Below are 19,592 nucleotides of genomic sequence, written 5' to 3' on the forward strand. Positions count from 1 at the left end.
AAGACTAGTATTGTTCTTTTATAATTATGTTTTGAAATGACGATATTTTTATAAAATATTTTATAAAATAATTATAAAATATAATTATGTAAAATGTTGTGGTGTGTTTATCTTTTTTTTTTAAATAATATTTATATTTTTAATAACTTAAATAATAATTACTTAAAATAAAAATAATAAAATTGAAAAAAAAAAATCATTTCTCAATGTTTTTTATCCAACGGTCGTCACAATTCACTGATATAACGTTGTCGTGGAAACAAAGAGAGGTAGAGAGAATCGCTGACGGTCCCAGAGAATCGGCGATGGAAACAATTGATGCGGAGGCTGGCGGGGTTTTGATGTTTACAAATAACCTGAAATAAATCTGCAACCCACGCACGAATCACTTGTCGTTGTTAGCTGCTTAAGCTCCTCAATTTCTCCGTCCATTCTCATTCTCATTCTCAATCTCTCTCTTTTTCTTTTATATAAATCCAGCTCCTACTCACTTTCTCTCTGCATCCCATCTGTTGCTCTTTTCATGTGTCGTCGTTTTTTTCTTTTTTGGTCTTATCGGAGGGGATCAGATGGCCACCTTGTTTCAGGGAGTGGATGCTGCAACGGCTTTCTCGGCCTCCAAGTCCCTTGACTCCAGCAAATTCCAGCTCCCTTCTCGAAGATTCCTCTCAGGTTTTCCTTCAACTCCATTCCTCTGGCTGCTCGCCATTTCTTTGACAGTTGACCAAGATATCAATATGTAATTCTTGGATTTCATCCCCATGTTTGGTTTGGTTTGGTTTTGGTTCTGGTTATATTACTGGGCTGGCACAGTCTGGGATTCATTGAAAAACTGCGATACAAAATGTGGTAGTCTTTGACATTTCTCAATGGTGACACACACACATATTCATTTGGTGTTTGTTTGATTTGATTCAGAGAGGAACGCAAGCTTTCTGGTTGTGAGATTCGATGGAAGGGTTTTCCCGCGTTCGAACGCGAAAGCGCGCGCACAGGGCCGAGCAGTTGATTACTAATGCAGTTGCAGTTAACCCTCTCTCTGCCCCCACTCAGTATATTTTCTTCTAATTATATCTAATTTTGTTTTTAGTGGACATTGAATTTTGATCCTGCTTGTGGGTTTTTGTAGACTAAACCCGACAGTTCTGCGGCTTCTACGGCTTCAAAACCCGGGTATATACTTCTTTTCTGTGACCATTGTGGAATATTTGGTACTTATGAAAACTATATAGAATGCTTGATGGTACTATTTGGCGCACTTTGAAGATAATGCAACCACAATTTACCCTAGCAACGGATGCAGAAGTTTCATTGATAGCGGATTTAATTTGCTAACAAGGTCTGCAAAGCTAAACGCAACCAAATAATATGATTTATCTTATATAGATCTTCCTCTCAATGACTGCGGTGGCTTCCTTATAATTATTATGCTATGGTTTCTAAATGATACGAATAAAATCATTATTTTATAGTTTACTAATTACTTTCTGTATAATTAGATGGTCTCTGTATTTGATTAAAGTCCCTTCTTTTTCGCCACTATCATATGGTCTTGTTAACACCCCCGGTGCTTTGTTTGTTGGCTCTCATGATTTCTTTGTCTGAGAATTTTTTTTTTGATAAATTAGTTATGAAAACTACTTGAAAACGCTGGCCCCCCAGTTTTGTCAATCTATGCAGAGTGAATAAGTTGATTCTTTCATATTTCCCATTTCATAGCGTTTAGATCTGTATGCACTAGACCTATCAAAAAAAAGATCTGTAGCCACCAGACGGGATGCTTTTAGAAGTTTAGATTTGGTCTTAAATGGGTCTTCTACATTTAATATGATACTCAAACTTCTGAGGTTCTGCTTAAACATCTAGTCCTTGATTATGAAGCGCTAGTCCGTTTCATCTCTCCCAGATTTCTTTTTATCCACTTCTCTTTTGCACTTGCAATTGCAATAACAATGAAAACCGTCCGTAACAAATGCATAATACCCCTTGCTCTGCTAGGGTTTGGGATTACCAAATGCATGCCGCCGGGGGCCAGGCGAGCTCCTCGGCGCTCCCTGCCCGCCGTTCTTTTGCGGACATGGTGGCGTCTGCTCCATAGCCTATTCCAGTAGTTGCGATCCCGTTGAGACCTCCTAAAATTTTGGATGGCGAAATTTACATCAGTTTTTCCAAGGAGGAGATTACAAAGTTGGCTGAGCCGTTTATTTTTTCTCTGGTTTTAAAATTCTTGAGGAATCGTCCTTCTCTAGATGATATTCGGTCCTGTATTAGAAGAAGATGGGGGCTCGTTGTTCAGCCTGTGGTCTCGTCGATGGCGGCTCCCAAGTCGGTGCTTGTAAGGTTTGCTAATGAGGGGGATTTTAAGATGGCAATATCTAGAGAGTCTTGTGAAGTGAAGGGAGTCCCCTACCGTGCATTCCATTGGTCGACGGAGTACACAGAGGAACTGGAATCCCCAGTGGTACCTGTATGGATTTCACTCCCTGATTTGCCTCTGAACTTGTTTCATGAATCGTTCCTGGAAAATATCACCATGCCAATAGGGAAATATGTGCGCAGCGATAATTGTACCAGATGTGCTACCCGGACGGACGCGGCAAGAGTTTGCGTTGAAATGAATGCCGCTAAAGATCCTATTGAATCGCTGTGGATTGGGGTGCCTCACCAAATGGGTAGTCGATTGCAGAAGGTTATATATGAAAATTTACCAGCGTATTGCAGGCTCTGTAAAACTCAGGGGAACAATATAGCGAAGTGTCGTAAGGCTGGCGCTCAGGATGGAAAAAACAAGAATTTAGAGGGGAATAAGGATAATAGAAGAAGGATTTACAAGGAGAAGGGCCAAACGGAAGGAGAAACGGGGCAGATTACTTTGGTGACGGGTTCGGAAATGGTCAAAGGGAAGGAGTTGAGTTCTTCCATACAAGTTGGAAGCCTGATGTTCATAGAGGAACTAGAGGAGGGGGAGCTTCAGGGCCAAAAGTTGGTGTTAGAGATGGGAGCGGAGAATTCTCTTGCTCGGGTGTTGAAACCCAGCCCGACAGCGAAGTCCCAGTCGCTCAGTTGGAAATAGAGATGCATTCTCAGGATACAGAGGAGGTCCATCTGGTTGAGGATCGTGAGGCACTAGTTCAGGGTACGGAGGTTGCTGAATTGTTCAAAGCTAGTGAGGATTCGGATGGAGGTCTGAGGGAGGTGGTTATGGTGGAAAAGCTAGTAGGAATTTTTTATTCCATGGATGAAGCAAGATTTTTGAAGGAGCGAGAGCTTGTAAATGATCTAGAAAATGACAATCTTTTTGTTTCTCCGGATGAGGCTCGCTGGTCGGAGGAGGGAGTGATTCAAGTCGAGAATGGTGGAGTTGATCCTGATGTGGGGAATGGAATGGAGGTTGAAGGCGAGGTTCTGGGTTCGTTATCAGAAGGTGAGAAAGTGGAGAGTATGTTGCATAGGAGTAAAGAAAAAGATTTTTATTCGGATCTAGAGAGAAGTGAGCAGCAGAGGAAAAGTGAAAGAATTAGAAGTTCTAAAAGGGTTCCTAGCAGACCTGTTCGGTTTAATTTATAATGTGTAGTTTCATCTATTGGAATATACGAGGTTTGAACACCTTGAAACAGAGGCTGGGTAAACTGTTGAGGAAATATAAACTGAAAGTAGTGGCTTTGGCAGAGCATTTTCTAACGGAGGAAGCTGGTTAGGGATTTTCATTTTGCGGATGGTGTATCAAACAGTGCGAAAGGAGGCAAAATATGGTTGTTATGGAGCCAGGGGATGGGCTGTCAAGTGATTGCAAAATCTAATCAACATATCACGGTGGCCATTGAGGACAATAATAGGAGGGTGCGGCTCTTCTTGGTGTACGCCAAGTGTTTGAGGCAAGAGAGAAGTCAGCTTTGGCAAGACTTGTGTGACCTTCCAAGTACCTCTGATGATTGGGTGGTGGCGAGGGATTTTAATGTTATACGTACAGATGCGGAAAGAAGAGGGGGCCTTCCAAGGTCGGCAGCAGCAATGGAGGAGTTTAATCATTTTATTAATCTCAGTGGGTTGCAGGAGATGTCGTTCATGGGGGGTCTTTTTTCTTGGTGTAATGGTCATGCCAGTTTAACTAGAGCCTGGGCTAGGTTGGATAGGATTTTGATGAATAATTCGTGCGCTGTTAATTATTCGTCCTCTTGCATGGAATACCTCTCACGTTCATCGTCGGATCATGCTCCAATGGTAATGTGGCTTGAGAAACCGTTGGCACGATATGGCCCATCTCCATTCAGATTCTAGGAAATGTGGACGAGACATGATGATTTCTTAAACTGTGTCAAAACGGTAGGGGAGGAAGAGGCGATGGGGAATGGGTTATGGAAGTTGGCAGGCAAACTAAAAAAGTTGAGGGTGGCTCTTAAATGATGGAATGTCAATGTCTTTGGTTGGACGCACACACATATTGATCGGTTGGAAAAGGAGATAGTCGAGTTGGATTGCAGACTCCAGGTGGGGGGCTCCGAGGAGGATGAGATGGCCTTATTGGCAGCCAAACTTGAGCTGGCAGAGTGGACGTGTAGAGAGGAAATGAGGCTATCTCAAATTGCGAAGCAACGGTGGGTTGAGGTAGGGGATGTTAATGCTCAATTTTTTCGAAGTCTGAAAAACAAAGGCAGTAACTGGATTCGAGATATGAATCTGGAAGATGGCGCCAAATTAGTTCTCTGGAAGCAGTACATGAAGAAGCGGTTAGTTATTTTTCTGATTTTATGGGAGCTAGAAATAGTAGCCCTTGTCTGGAGTTGTCGTCGTGGGTAAAAAAAGAAATCTCTAAGGCTGAAAACAGAAGACTGTGTGCGCTCCCTTCAATCCAAGATATCAAGGATTCATTGTTTTCTATTTCGATAGATAGTTCACCAAGTCCGGATGGCTTCACTTCGGGTTTTTATAAAAGTTGTTGGGGGTTAGTGGAGAAGGATGTGGTGGAAGCAGTGTGGGATTTTTTCAGAGGTTGTGAATTACCTAGGTTCTAGTCTTCTTCATATGTAGTTCTGATCCTGAAGGTACCGAATCCTACAAGCTTTGAGAAATTTAGGCCAATTAGCCTTTGCTCCGTGATCTATAAAGTATGCTCTAAATTGATAGTGCGAAGATTGGCGCCTATTTTGTCCCGAATAATTTCTCAAGGGCAAGGTGCCTTTATACCTGGTAGAAGTATTCTGGAGAATGTCAGTCTAACCCAGGAAATGATACAGATCTTGAATAAAAAGGTCAGAGGAGGCAATGTAATGATTAAGGTGGATTTTGCGAAAGCTTATGATAGCATTGATTGGGAGTTCCTTCTTCATGTGTCGGATGCTTTTGGTTTTTCATCTCAGTTTTAGGACCTGGTAAAACATTGTGTAACGACGGTATGGTATTCTGTGGTTATGAATGGAACGGTGAAGGGGTTTTATAAGGGTGGAAGGGGGTTACGGCAAAGAAACCCCTTATCCCCATACTTGTTTATCTTAGTGGAGGAGACTCTTTGAAGACTTTTGAAAGAGAAATTTCAAGCTGGGATAATTGGGAGGTTCTCACATCCGAGGGGGGAGCCGATGATATCTCATCTCCTGTATGCATATGACATTGTTATATTTGCAAATGGGGCGAAAAAGGATGTAAAAATAATTATGGACCATTTGAACAAATATGAGGCTTGGTCGGGGCAGGCGGTAATAACCACAAATCAGTGATTTATTTTTCGGAGCGTTTCACAAGAACAAGAAGACGGACCATCTTACGAGCTACGGGGTTTGTGCAAGGTATGTTTCCTTTCAAATATTTGAGAGTCTCCATTGTTACTGGTAGACTACTAAATAGACATTTGGAGGAGTTGTTGGAAAAAATTAAGAGAACAATTGAAGGGTGGAAGGCACGGTTGTTATCAAAAGGGGCGAGACTCATTTTGTTAAGGCATGTGCTCTCAAGTTTTCCAGTTCATATGTTGTCTGTTATTCCTATTCCCAAGGTGACAATTGAAGCCTTGAATCGGGCTTTTAGCTCCTTTTTCTGGGGCATGGAAAATGGAAAGGAGAAAAAAAATGGGTGGCTTGGGGTAAAATATGTAAACTAGGGGGAGTTGGTTTGAGAAATTTAGGTGAAGTACAAAAAGCTTTAAATATGAAATTTGCATGGAAAGTCATCGCTGATAAGTCATTATGGGCTTCCTTTTTTCGAGTGAAGTATATAAAATGGAGCCATATTTCCTTGATAAATCCAATGAGGGGTTTGGGGTTTTGGCGTATGGTGATGAGAAGCATTCCGGAGGTTTTACATCACTCAAGATGGCGGGTTATGGATGGGGATGTGTTTTTGTGGTGGGATAAGTGGTCACCTTTAGAGCCTCTGGGAGATTCTTGCACAAATATCACGACGCCGCTGTTATCTCTAAAGGAATGTAAATCGGAATTGGGTTGGAATGAGGATCTACTCACAAGTTTACTGGGGAGGGAAAAGGCCTTGGAAGTGCTGATGCAGTTGGGTAATAGTAGACAAGGTCCGGATAAACTGATATGGATGGGGAACCTGGATGGCAATTTTTCTGTGAAAAATGCTTGGGAGAAGACTAGAAGAAGGGGACAAGTGTTTTCATTCTTTAATTGGATCTGGAATTCGAGCCTCCCGAAAAATATCTCTATGACCATGTGGCAAGCCACTCATGAGGGTCTCCCAGTTGATGACAAATTGCGTAAGGTGGGTGTTCCAATTGTGTCAAAATGTGTATGCTGTGAGTCTGGAGCCTATGAAGACATGGATCACGTTCTGTCAAGAGGTGATTTGGTGCAGCACATCTGGCGGAAGGTTTCTAATCAGTTGGGCATGTGTTTTGTCTCCTCCCTTTCACGGAAACATTGAATTTGTTTGTGGTTCAATAGAGCAAAAAAATCTTCTTCTCGTGGAATGCTATTGACTAATCCCTTCGATTGTTACTTGGCAGATTTGGTTATGGAGATGCAAAAAAAAAAAAGATGGAGAGGGTTGCTGGTCCGAAAGAGTCCCTTTGGCGGCAAATAATTTACTGGATTTCTTGGGTGGGTTTAAAACTAAAGGCAGCAGTAAAGTGGAATGCGGTTGATGATGTAGTGTTGGCAGATCTTGAAGTACCTATTAAGCACAAGAAAAGGAAGGAACCTAGGCTAGTTGGATGGCAGAAACCAAGAGATGGATGGTGCAAACTAAATACGGATGGATGCACTTTGGGAAATTCGGAAAGATCAGGTGTAGGAGGTGCCATACGGGATGAAAACGGGGCTCTCATCTTGGCATATGCTGCAGAAATTCTAGAAGGGTCCAATAATAATGCTGAATTAATTTCTTTACTCCATGGGCTTCGGCATTGTAGGGATCTGGGACTACAATTTGTGGAGCTGGAAATGGATTCAAACATTTTAGTAAATTGGCTGAGGGAAAGCAAATGTGGTATTTGGTACTTGGAAGACTTCTGGGAGGAGATAATGTTAATGTTACGCTTAATAAGGTACACGGTTCAACATATTTTTAGAGAAGGGAATGCGATGGCTGATGGACTGGCTAAGTTGGGTGCCGATAGAATCTTTGGTCTTTGGATGGATTTGGTTGAGTTGCCAACTCATCTTAAAGGAATATTTTGTGTAGATAAGGTGGGTTTACTGGCTATATGAGTTTGATATGTAGTGTTTAGATGATTTGGATTGGTTGGTTCTTAAGGTTTTCCTCCGCCACAAGTGAGGGTTTCTTTTAATATATTTGTGGGGGGAGGTCACTCTTGGACAGGTGACCTCATCTATTTAAAAAAAAAAAAAAACTATCAGACGTTACATAATGCCTGGAGTCTGCAAAGTTGCTTACCATGTCAATATCAACAATCTTAACAGAACTGAAAAGTTGGCTAGCATTTGAGCCGAAAGCCTTGCAATGCTTCTACCTACTGAGCAGTCCTAAACAGGGCCAAAGGCAACATATGGGTTTTAATCTACTCGATTCAACATACAAATTAATGTTCATCTGTTGTGTGTGTGAGAGAGAAGCGGCAGTAGGAGGGGCTTTTGATGCATCATGCACCAGATGTATTATTGAAAAGATGCCATCAGTGTTTGGCATTTTCAGATGAATTGAAAAAAATTTCTCAAGCAAACATTTTCTTAAATCTCTTCAGTGCATTAGTACTTGCTAGAAAAAATTTTCTCCCAGCTTAAGCACAATGATGCATTAGATTGAAATTTTAGAGAAAAAATAGAGACCCCTCGACACCAGGTTTGGCATTTGGATGAAGCATAGGTCCCTTATAGGTATATCTGCTTCTTATAGTATATCGCAGATGCCCTAATGAGGTGTATCGGTCAGAGATAACTCAGATGTGATATGAAAATCACATCTTGCTTTGTATGTCGATTATTGGAGTTCTTAGATTGTCTTTTCTCTGGTAGTTTCTGATGGGGTTTAGCTATTATAAGTTTGCATGGTACCAGGCTGGTGGCACTATCTGTTTTTCTTTTTGTTTATTGTGGTGCCCCCGACCCCCATGTACGGAAACTTAGGAATCGAGACGCTCGGATGATGACAATACGGTCACGCATCCCAACGATTGTGCCAAGTGTGTATACATGCAACAATGTACAATGAACAACGCAACAGATAATTTAAGTAAGTCAACTAAGTACTAGAATTTTTAATACAAATTTACATAAGTAAAACGTTTAAAAAGAGTTATACAGTTATCCTGAAAAAAAATATAATACAAGGTCTAAATACATAAACGAGTGATCCTATATTACTCCTCTGGTGGAGCCGAATCCTCAGGCTCACTCTCAGCATCATCTGCATCAAAATCTACGTTACCATAAAACGGTACCACAGATAAGTATAATCCAAATAACACTCGAGAATAAAAATACATTAATGCAACCAACAATTATGCATGCATATAATGAAATATGCATTAATCCTAAAACAACATTTTTCCCAAAAATTAGTATTTTCCAACGCAAGCCAAAATCTCATTTGGCCCAAAATATTTCCTGTCATTTTCTTAGAAAATGACCCAAATCAATAATCCACAATTTTCTCAGAAAATGGTTCAAAACAAATAATCCATTTTAACCGTATGCACCATGATCTCCCCTAGGGATCATCTGCACACCCAGGCTCCCTTCGTCACACCACGAGTAACGACAGTGCGAGTGACTTCGTAACGAACGATGCCCGATTTCGCGCCCACTAGCCCCCGCCAGTAGAGGGGCCACGGAGTCGGCACAAGAGCGTTACCATCCCATCCGATCCCGTTGTAGCCCAGCGACAACCTAGGGGACGTCATTCAGTAAATTCCGCTCCCGAGTGACCAGAGGAGCTCCACCGAGATAATGTCTTATCTCGGCTTGGGGTCGTGATACACACGCACCCAAAAACCATTTCTCACATGAAATCCCAGTTTTCAAATATACACATGAACATGTATGCAATTATGTGAAAATCCAGTTTTCATTTACAAACACGAACATGCGTGCAAATATGCAATGTACATGAAACGACACAATATCCAACAACCAACAAATCACAACATAATCCAGTCACACAAACAACTCCATCCTTCAATCCATCCGACCCCCTTACTCCTCGAACTCAATCCAGCACGACCAACCAAATCACTGTAAAAATGAGTTAGTGCAAAAATATATTTAAATCACGAAAGTTCTTTGAAAAAATACTTACAATGCTATAATATAATTTTTGATGGATCACGGAAGTATTAGAAGTGGCGGCACAACAACGTAATAGTGCAAAATGCATTATGGCTGTGGGTCTCAAAAGGCTAGATTTTGAACGAGGACAAACGAAAACTTGAGATTACTAGGGAAGAGCTTAGAGATGTCGGTGAAGCTAATGGTGGTAGTGGTTGACCGTGAGTGGCGGCGTAGAAGGTGGTTGAAGTTCAAAAAGCCCAAAATGAAAATGAAGTTGGATGGACTTCACATGTGACGGATCGGAGCTGAGGATGGGTGGGTTAGGTCGCGAGGGGGTAGCCGGTGATGTGGTGAATAGGTGGTGGCCAATGGCAGCGCGACAGCTGCGTGCGAACACAAGGAGTGCCATGGTTTGAAGCCGTGCGTGAGAGCTCATGGCGGCGCGATAGGGGCCGGAAACGGAAGGAGGTGGTCGCCGGCTAGTGGGGAAGAGATTGGGAGGGGCGATGACGACCACTACGGCACACGGCGGCACTAGGTGGAGGACGACACACGGACGGGGAGAGAGAAATGGACTCGTGTGCGGGAGAAGAGAGAGAGAGGAGAAAAGAAATGAGGAGAAAAAGAGGAAAAAGAAAAAGGAAAAGAAAAAAAGGAAAAAGAAAAAGTGAGGGAAAGAAATGAGGTCCAATCCTCACATCTTGGATTACACAAATGATCCAACGAAAAAGATTTCAAAATAGCAAGTTAAATAAAATAATTTAAACGTAGTGATTAAATGAAAAGAAAATAATTAAACCCAACAATAAACTAATTTAAAATAAAGAGCAATTTGAATGCATAACAATAATTAATATTAAGAAAACATATCAAATAATTTTCACAAATTAAAAAAAAAAATCATAAAATAAACCATCGAAAAATCCGTTAAACTTAAAACAAGTGAATCATTATTTAAATTAATAAAAATAATCATTCCATTAAAAATACACTAAAATACGGGGTGTTATATCCTCACTCCCTTAAATAAAATTTCGTCCTTGAAATTTGCAAGGTCAGACATTAAAGCTATGACAGGAATAAGATTTGAATAAGAGCAGACTTAAGAAACATACCGTCAGGGTCCATTAAACAAATACGGATATTGCTCCCTCATGTCGGCTTCTCTCTCCCAAGAGAACTCTTGAGCCAACAGATCGCTCCATGATACTTTCGCCAAAGCTATCGTCTTGGACCTTAACCTTTGCTTTTTCCAATCCACAATCTGCGTCAGGGTAACTTCATAAGTAAGGTTAGGCTGAAGTTGAATGCGTTCAGGGTTAACAAAACGTGGTTCTTGCTGTCCAAAACTCTTCTTCAATGACGACACATGGAACACATCATGAACTTCCCCAAAATAGTCCGGTAATGCAATTCTATAAGCAACAAACCCAACCTTCTCTACAATATGAAAAGGGTCAACATACCTCGGACTAAGCTTTCCTTTCTTACCAATGCACTTAATGCCTTTCATAGGAGAGACTTTGAGGTAAACCCAATCACCTTTCTCAAAGGATAAGTCTCTTCTCCTCATATTTACATGACTCTTCTTACGACTTTGTGCTTCTGCCATTTTAGTCCTTATAACCCGAACTTGATCTTTCATTTCTTGAATTATTTTAGGCCGAATTAATTTACTCTCGCCAACTTCATCCCAACACAAAGGTGATCTACACTTCCTTCCATACAAAGCTTCATACGGGGTCATCTGAATTGAGACATGAAAACTGTTATTATAAGCAAACTCTATTAGTGGTAGATGATTTTCCTAGCTCTCCTGAAATTCCATGACACAAGCCCGCAACATATCCTCAAGAGTCTGAATAGTGTGCTCTGATTGACCGTTAGTTTGAAGGTGATATGCAATACTAAACTTCAACTTAGTGCCTAAAGCTGCATGCAAACTCTTCCAAAAATGGGACGTGAACTGCGGGTCCCGATCCGACACGATACTTTTGAGTACTTCGTGCAAACGCACTATCTCTTTGACATACAACCAAGTCAGCTTTTCCAAAGAGTCGATATTATTGATAGGAAAGAAATGAGCACACTTGGCCAACCGATCAACAATCACCAAAACGGAATCCTTCCCACTAGGGGTCCTCGACAAACCCACTACAAAATCCATAGAAATTTCATCCCATTTCTACTCAGGAATAGGGAGAGGTTGAAGTTTACCAGCAGGTCTTTGATGCTCAGCCTTAACTTGACGGCATGTGACATATTTCTCAATAAACATGGCGATATCCATCATACTCGCATTAGTCCCCCAGTGGCACATCATGCCTAGTATTCCTAGGGTGGCTATGTTATCCAAAATCTTCTTTTCTATAAGAACCTTAATACAACATCCAATAAATTCAAATGATTAGTAGCTCCATACAATAATTGGTGCTAACCTCAATCGACTCCTATGCTATAACTTCTAAACCTTCATTTTATTCTACCTTTGGTAACCTAATGGACACTTCCAAAGTTAACCATCAATAACATAATTGGTCCAACTGAGTAATTAATCTCCAACTACAAGTATCCTCTCAAAAATTCAAGTCACCACTAATTCCTCAAAATCAGCACAATTTGAACTCCTAATTACAACCAAAATATCACGCTCCTGTTGCGCACTCTGATAATTCACCACATACATAAAATTTTTCTTCATAAAAAAAAGACACCATCGAGTACAAGGTGGCTCCATACCTACTAACCAGAAAATTCTTACCACATTTTGGTAGAAAATACCCTCTTTCCCAAAACCATGAGTTATCACTCATATTCCTCAATTAACTCTTGCTGTCTTGATCAAAATCAATATTCCACAAAGTACATCCATTATCAAAGACAAAAAACCAATATTAATCAACCTCAGCATCCCAAATTGAAAACAAGTAACATTTGTAACACCCCGTATTTTAGTGTATTTTTACTGAAGGAATTATTTTTATGTAATTAAAATAATTTCTCTTATTTTAAATTGGTTGGATTTTTGTGAGTTTATTTCTATGATTTTTATTTGGTGAAAATTAATTTTTATGTGCTTTCTTAATATTTATTTATTGTTGTGCATTTAAATTGCTTTTAATATTTAAATTAATTACCGTGGGATTTAATTATTTCAATTTGACTTTACCATTACGTTTAAATTATTTTATTTAACTTGTGGTTTTAAAATCGTTTCCGTTGGATCATTTTTGTGACCCAAGTTATGAGGATTGGACCTCATTTCTTTTTCCCTCTTTTTCTTTCCTCTCCTTTTCTTTTCCTCTTTTTTTCTTTTTTCTTTTCTCCTTATTCTTTCCTCTCCCGCGCGATCCCTCTCTCTCCTCCCCTCTCCTCCGCCCGTTTCCCTTGTCTACTCCCAGCGCCGCCGTCCGCCGGCGGTGGTCGTCACCGCCCAGCCCATTAGACTCCCCAGCCGCCGGCCGTCCTACCCCACCAGTATCACCGCCGTTCGTGCCGCCGTTAGCCTCCACGAAGCCCACGAAACCCACGACGCCGCGGCACGTTTTCCTCCATTGCGCCGCCGTCGCGCCACCTCCGGCCACCATCTTCCTACCACTTCATCCCCGGCCTCTTGGCAACCCATTGGACCCAACCCCAGCTCCGATCCGTCACCGGTGAAGCCCCACCAAGTCCATCTCCGATTTGCACTTTTCGGGCCTAAAACCGCCCCTTGCGCCGCCACCCACGGCAAACCACCACCACCACTAGCTTCACCGACCTCCCTAGGCCCTACCCTATCAATCTTGGGTCTTCGTTTGTCCTCGTTGGAAAGTTGGTAATTGTGACCCACGGCCACAGTGTATTTTACACTGTGGTGTTGCTCAAACGTCGCTTTTTTTCAACTTCGCAATTCTCGGAAAATTATTATATTGCACTGTAAGTATTTCTCCAAAGAACTTTCGTAATTTAAATGTATTTTTACACTAACCCATTTCACTGTGTTTTTGGCATGCCGGACTGAGTCCGAGGAGTTCGGGGGTCGGATGGATTTGTGATTGGAGTTGTTTGGTTGATTTGGTTGATTGGATATTTGTTGTTGATGGGTTGGTTGGATTTGTTGGTTTGGATATTGTGTTGGTACATGTGCATTTCATTATTTCATGCATGATCATGTTTGTAAAAGAAAACTGGGTTTTCGTGTATTGCATTCATGTTCATGTGATTTGAAAAGCTATGATTTTATGTGATGATATTTTTGGTGCGTGTGTATCACGACCCCAAGCCGAGATGGGGCATTAACTCGGTGGAGCTCCTCTGGTTACTCGGGAGCGGAATATACTGAGTAACGTCCCCTGGGTTGTCGCCGGGCGACAATGGGATCGGACGAGATGGTCTCGTGCCGACTCCGTGGTCCTTCTGCTGGCGGGGACTAGAGGATGTCTGGCCACGTACGCGCTGGGCGCGGAACTGGGCATCGCTCGTTGCGTAGTGTGAGTGCTTGGCCACGTACGCGCTGGGCGCGGAACTGAGCACCGCTGCGAAGCCAGGACGTGCGGATGGTCCATAGGGGAGACCATGGTGCATATGGAAATAATGCATGGTGCATTTGAGATTAATGCACTATTTTCTGAGAAAATAGTGCGAGTTGATTTTTGGGTAAATCATTTTCTGGGAAAATGATTTACGGATAATTTGGACCAAAATGGGATTTTGGTGTGTGTTGGAAATTTATCATTTTCGGGGAAAATAATGTTTTGTGGAAAATGCATGTTTTCATGTGCATGCATGTTAGTTGCATTTAATACATTTTGTATTATATTGTTGTTTGGGTTATACTTACCTGCGAGACCATTTTGTGGTGTCGCAGATTTTGATGCTGAGGAGGAGGAGGGCGAGCCGGAGGAGACGGCTCCGCCTGAGGAGTGATCTAGGATCACTCGTTTGTACATTTAGAACTATTGTGAAATATTTTCAGGGATGACTGTATAACTGCTATTTAAATCTTTACTGATGTTTGATTGTAATTAAATTCTGGTACTTAGTTGACTATCCGCTGCGTTATTTTATTTGAACACTGTTGCATTTACACACACTGGCACTTTGGGATGTGTGACCGTGTTGTCACCATCCTGGCGTCTCGATCCCTGTGTATTTTTATAAGGGGGATTGGGGGCGCCACAGGTGGTATCAGAGCAGTTCGGCTCTGGGTAAAACCACATGTCCTTTAGGATAGTACCAGAAAATTATTTTTATTATTTTTATTTAAAAAAAAAAAAAAAAAAAAATTTTAGTTATGTAAGTTAAGTTATTTATTTTATATTATGAGTTTGTTGCTATGTCATTTTATGTTAATTGTTGTTATTTAAATTATTTTATTTATCGCTTTAATTATTGTTTATTTTTGGTTGAGTATAAATTATATGGATTTAAGCGGGGTTGGAGAATGTTCTATGACAGGATTATGGTCAGACCAAGAAGGCAAGCTGAGGTGCCTGAAGATGAGTTACCTAGAGGTGATGGAAATTATGCTATGGCAAGAGCATTAAATAGAATGACAGAATTTCTTCAACAGAATTTTCGACCGCCGCAGGGAGATTCAAGTAGGGGAGCCCAAGTGGGGTGTCCCTATGAGCGCTTCCTAACGCATAGGACCCCTGCCTTCATTGGGGAGGAGGACCCAATGCGTGCTAGGAGGTGGATTCAGGATTTGGAAAGAACATTTGAAGTTTGTGGATGCACGGAGGCTCAGATGGTATTATATGGAAGTTATATGCTGCAAGGTGAAGCGGCAAATTGGTGGGAGACCAAGCGGACATTATTAGAAATGGAGTTGGGTTCCTTGGCTGCTGTGTCTTGGCAGCGTTTCAAGAAAGAGTTCGATGACCGGTTCTTTCCTGCTTCAGTGAGAAGGCAAAAGGCTCGGGAGTTCAATAATTTGGTCCAAGGTGGCATGACTGTGGAGCAATATGCAAGAAAGTTTATGGAGCTTGGACGGTTCGCTCCTCACCTCATTTCTACGGAGGAGTTGCGGGTCGAGCGCTTCTTGGAGGGTTTGCGCCATGAGGTACGTAAACAAGTGGCCTGCCTTCGGATTAAGGACTTTCAAGAGTTAGTGGATTTAGCCAGCATTGCAGAGCGGGAAAACAGTTTTGGAGCAGGTTCCCCTCCGGGTCAGAAAAGGCGGAGTTACCTTGGCGAAGGGAGTAGTTCTGGGTCACCTCATAAGTTCGTGCAAAGGACTAGTGCCCGTCCGCAGACGACCACCGGTGCTCGTGCTGGAGGTCGAGCTCCAGTTTGTAACAGGTGCAATAGAGCCCATGAGGGTGAGTGTGGCCAGAGAGGAATTCAGTGTTTTAGATGTGGCCAGCCGGGTCACTTTGCTCGGGAGTGTCCTGGTCAAGTTCAAGGAGGACAAGAAGCGCGAGGAGCGCGAGGAGGTCGACGGGGAGGAAGGGGCAACCAGAGACAGTTGGTACAAGCTCGGGTTTATGCAGTGACCCCTGGTGATGTGGATTACGGAGCTCCAGAGACCCACGATGCTGGGGTTATTACTGGTATGCATTTAATTATTTTAATTTGATTTAATATTCGTTATGGTTGGATTATTTGGGATTGTCTGGTGGATGTGTTTGCTTCAGGTAGAGTTCGCCTATATGATTTCTATGCATGTACTTTGTTTGATTCTGGGGCGTCTCGATCTTTTGTGTCTGCCACTTTTGCACGGATGTGTAATCTGGTCACGGAGCCTTTATCGCAAACTCTAGTAGTGGCACTTCCAAATGGTGAGATGGTGTGGTGCTCTAAAGTTGCTTTGGGCTGTCCTTTGGATTTTGGAGGGAGGACACTGGATGCAGATTTGATTGTGTTCAAGTTGCTGGGATTTGATATAATTCTGGGAATGGACTGGCTATATCGATATTCAGCAAATATTGATTGTAGAAGTCGGGTAATTGGTTTTCAACTCTCGGATGATGATTATGTGGAATTCGCGGGAAGTAAGTTGAAGGCAAAACCAACAATTATATCAGCAATTCAAGCTAGGAGAGATATAGCTCGTGGAGCAGATGTTTTTTTGGTCCAAGTTGAGTCTACGTCATCTGAGAAGAAGTCGTTAGTAGACATTCCAGTTGTGGGCGAGTTTCCTGATGTGTTTGTAGATGATTTGCCCGGATTGCCTCCCGTTCGCGATATGGAGTTTGTTATTGATTTGGAACCTGGTGCGGCTCCTGTGCATAAAGCACCTTATCGCATGGCACCGGCTGAATTAAAAGAGTTGAAGACTCAATTGCAAGAACTGGTCGACAAGGGATTTATTCAGCCTAGTACTTCTCCGTGGGGAGCGCCCGTGTTGTTTGTCAAGAAGAAAGATGGTACTCTTCGAATGTGTATAGATTATCGGGAGCTTAACAAAGTGACTATTAAGAACAAGTATCCTCTACCAAGAATTGATGATTTGTTTGACCAACTTCAGGGAGCGGCTATCTTTTCGAAGATTGATTTGAGGTCAGGGTACTATCAGTTGAGAATAAGAGATAAGGACGTGCCCAAGACTGCTTTCAGGACGAGGTATGGGCATTATGAATTTAAGGTGATGTCTTTTGGGTTAGCTAATGCCCCTGCTGCTTTTATGGATTTAATGAATAGGGTGTTTCGGCCTTTCTTGGATTCTTTTGTGGTGGTGTTTCTCGACGACATTTTGATTTATTCTCGAGATTTTGAAGAGCATGCTTGTCACCTTCGCCTGGCACTTGGGAAATTAAGAGAACATCAATTGTACGCTAAGCTGAGCAAGTGTGAATTCTGGTTAGAAGAAGTTAAGTTTCTTGGACATGTGATTTCTCAAGAAGGGGTGGCTGTAGATCCCAGTAAAGTAGAAGCTGTTTTGTCGTGGCCTCGCCCTTCAACAGTTCGTGAGATACGAAGTTTCTTGGGACTTGCCGGTTACTATCGAAGATTTGTGGAAGGTTTTTCTCGGCTATCAGGACCTCTCACTGCCTTGACTAGGAAGAATACTGAGTTTGTATGGTCTGACAAATGTGAGAGAAGTTTTCAAGAGTTGAAGAGAAGATTGACAACGGCACCTATTTTGGCACTTCCGGAGCCACACAAGCCATTTGTGATTTTCAGTGATGCATCCAAATTCGGGTTGGGATGCGTTCTTATGCAAGAGGGACGGGTTGTTGCTTATGCATCTCGTCAGCTGAAGATTCATGAAAGGAATTATCCCACGCATGATTTGGAGTTGGCGGCAATAGTTTTTGCGCTTAAGATCTGGCGGCATTATCTGTATGGCGAAGCCTGTGAAGTTTATACTGATCACAAGAGCTTGAAGCATCTATTTACTCAGAAGAATCTAAACATGAGGCAGAGACGGTGGTTAGAGCTAATTAGCGACTATCAGTGTGAAATCAAGTATCATCCAGGAAAAGCAAATTTAGTCGCTGATGCCTTGAGTAGGAAGTCACAACAAGTGGATGAAGCGGAATCTTCAGATGTGGACTCTCTCCTTTGTGGAATGAGGAGACTTCTTATCCAGAGTTCACAGCAAGAAGAATTATTATCTTCAGTCTTGGATGTCCGAGTAGTGGATTTTGATGAATTGAAGACTCTTCAAAGAAAGGACCCTAATCTGTTGGCTATCAGGAAAAGAGTCAGAAAGTCTAGAGGACCCTTGCATTACAGCTTGGATAAGGATGGCATTCTTAGGTTTCGGGATCGTAGAGTGATTCCCCGAGACTCTGAATTTAAAGAGCGAATTTTAGCAGAAGCTCATGCAGCTCCTTATTCGGTTCATCCAGGAAGCACAAAGATGTATAGGGATTTAAAGAAGAATTTCTGGTGGGAAGGAATGAAGTCGGACATCGCCCTGTTTATTGAGAAATGTGACACATGCCGACAGGTGAAGGCTGAACATCAGAGACCTGCTGGTAGACTCCAACCTCTCCCTATTCCGGAATGGAAGTGGGATGATATTTCTATGGATTTTGTGGTAGGGTTGCCGAGGACTCCTAGTGGGAAGAACTCCATTTGGGTGATTGTGGATCGGTTAACCAAGAGTGCCCATTTCTTGCCTGTTAATAATACTGACTCGTTGGGTAAGTTGACTCGGTTATATGTCAAGGAGATAGTGCGTTTGCATGGAATACCCAAGAGTATTGTGTCAGATCGGGACCCGCGATTCACGTCCCATTTCTGGAAGAGTTTGCAGGTGGCATTAGGCACTAAATTGAAGTTTAGTTCGGCGTATCACCCCCAAACGGACGGCCAATCAGAGCGTACTATTCAGACTCTGGAGGATATGTTGCGGTCTTGTGTCATGGAATTCCAGGGAAGTTGGGAGAATCACTTACCACTTATTGAGTTCTCTTATAATAACAGTTTTCATTCCTCCATCCAGATGGCCCCGTATGAAGCCTTATATGGACGGAAATGCAGATCGCCTTTATGTTGGGATGAAGTTGGCGAGAACAAATTGCTTGGGCCTGAGTTAATTCAAGAAATGAAGGATCAAGTTCAGTTTATCAGGAAGAAGATGGCTGAAGCGCAAAATCGCCAGAAAAGTTACGCAGATACAAGAAGAAGAGACTTATCTTTTGAAGAAGGAGATTGGGTTTATCTTAAAGTCTCTCCTATGAAAGGGGTTAAGCGCTTTGGTAAGAAAGGAAAGCTTAGTCCAAGATATATTGGCCCTTTTCAGATCGTAGAGAAGGTTGGGCTTGTTGCTTATAGAGTTGCCTTGCCAGATTATTTTGGAGATGTTCATAATGTGTTTCATGTGTCCTCATTGAAGAAGAGTTTTGGACAGCAAGAGCCACGTTTTGTGGATCCCGAACGCATTCAATTGCGGCCCAATCTTACTTATGAAGTTGCCCCGACCCAGATCGTAGATTGGAAAGAGCAAGAGTTAAGGTCCAAGGTAATACCTATGGT

General features: G+C 42.1%; 1 protein-coding gene across 1 annotated transcript in view; it reads left to right on the forward strand.

Annotated features, from left to right (window-relative positions):
- The first annotated feature begins 233 nt into the window (after nucleotides 1–233).
- Nucleotides 234–19,592, forward strand: part of LOC121268042 (pyruvate dehydrogenase E1 component subunit beta-3, chloroplastic-like) — a 28,030-nt gene continuing 8,671 nt past the window's right edge. The window contains 4 exon segments of the mRNA XM_041172149.1: nucleotides 234–672; nucleotides 919–989; nucleotides 991–1,026; nucleotides 1,130–1,173. Coding sequence (XP_041028083.1) covers nucleotides 570–672; nucleotides 919–989; nucleotides 991–1,026; nucleotides 1,130–1,173 — 254 coding nt within the window. The 5' untranslated portion in view covers nucleotides 234–569.

This window comes from Juglans microcarpa x Juglans regia, chromosome 5S (genome assembly GCF_004785595.1).
Source record: "Juglans microcarpa x Juglans regia isolate MS1-56 chromosome 5S, Jm3101_v1.0, whole genome shotgun sequence".
Taxonomy (NCBI): domain Eukaryota; kingdom Viridiplantae; phylum Streptophyta; class Magnoliopsida; order Fagales; family Juglandaceae; genus Juglans; species Juglans microcarpa x Juglans regia.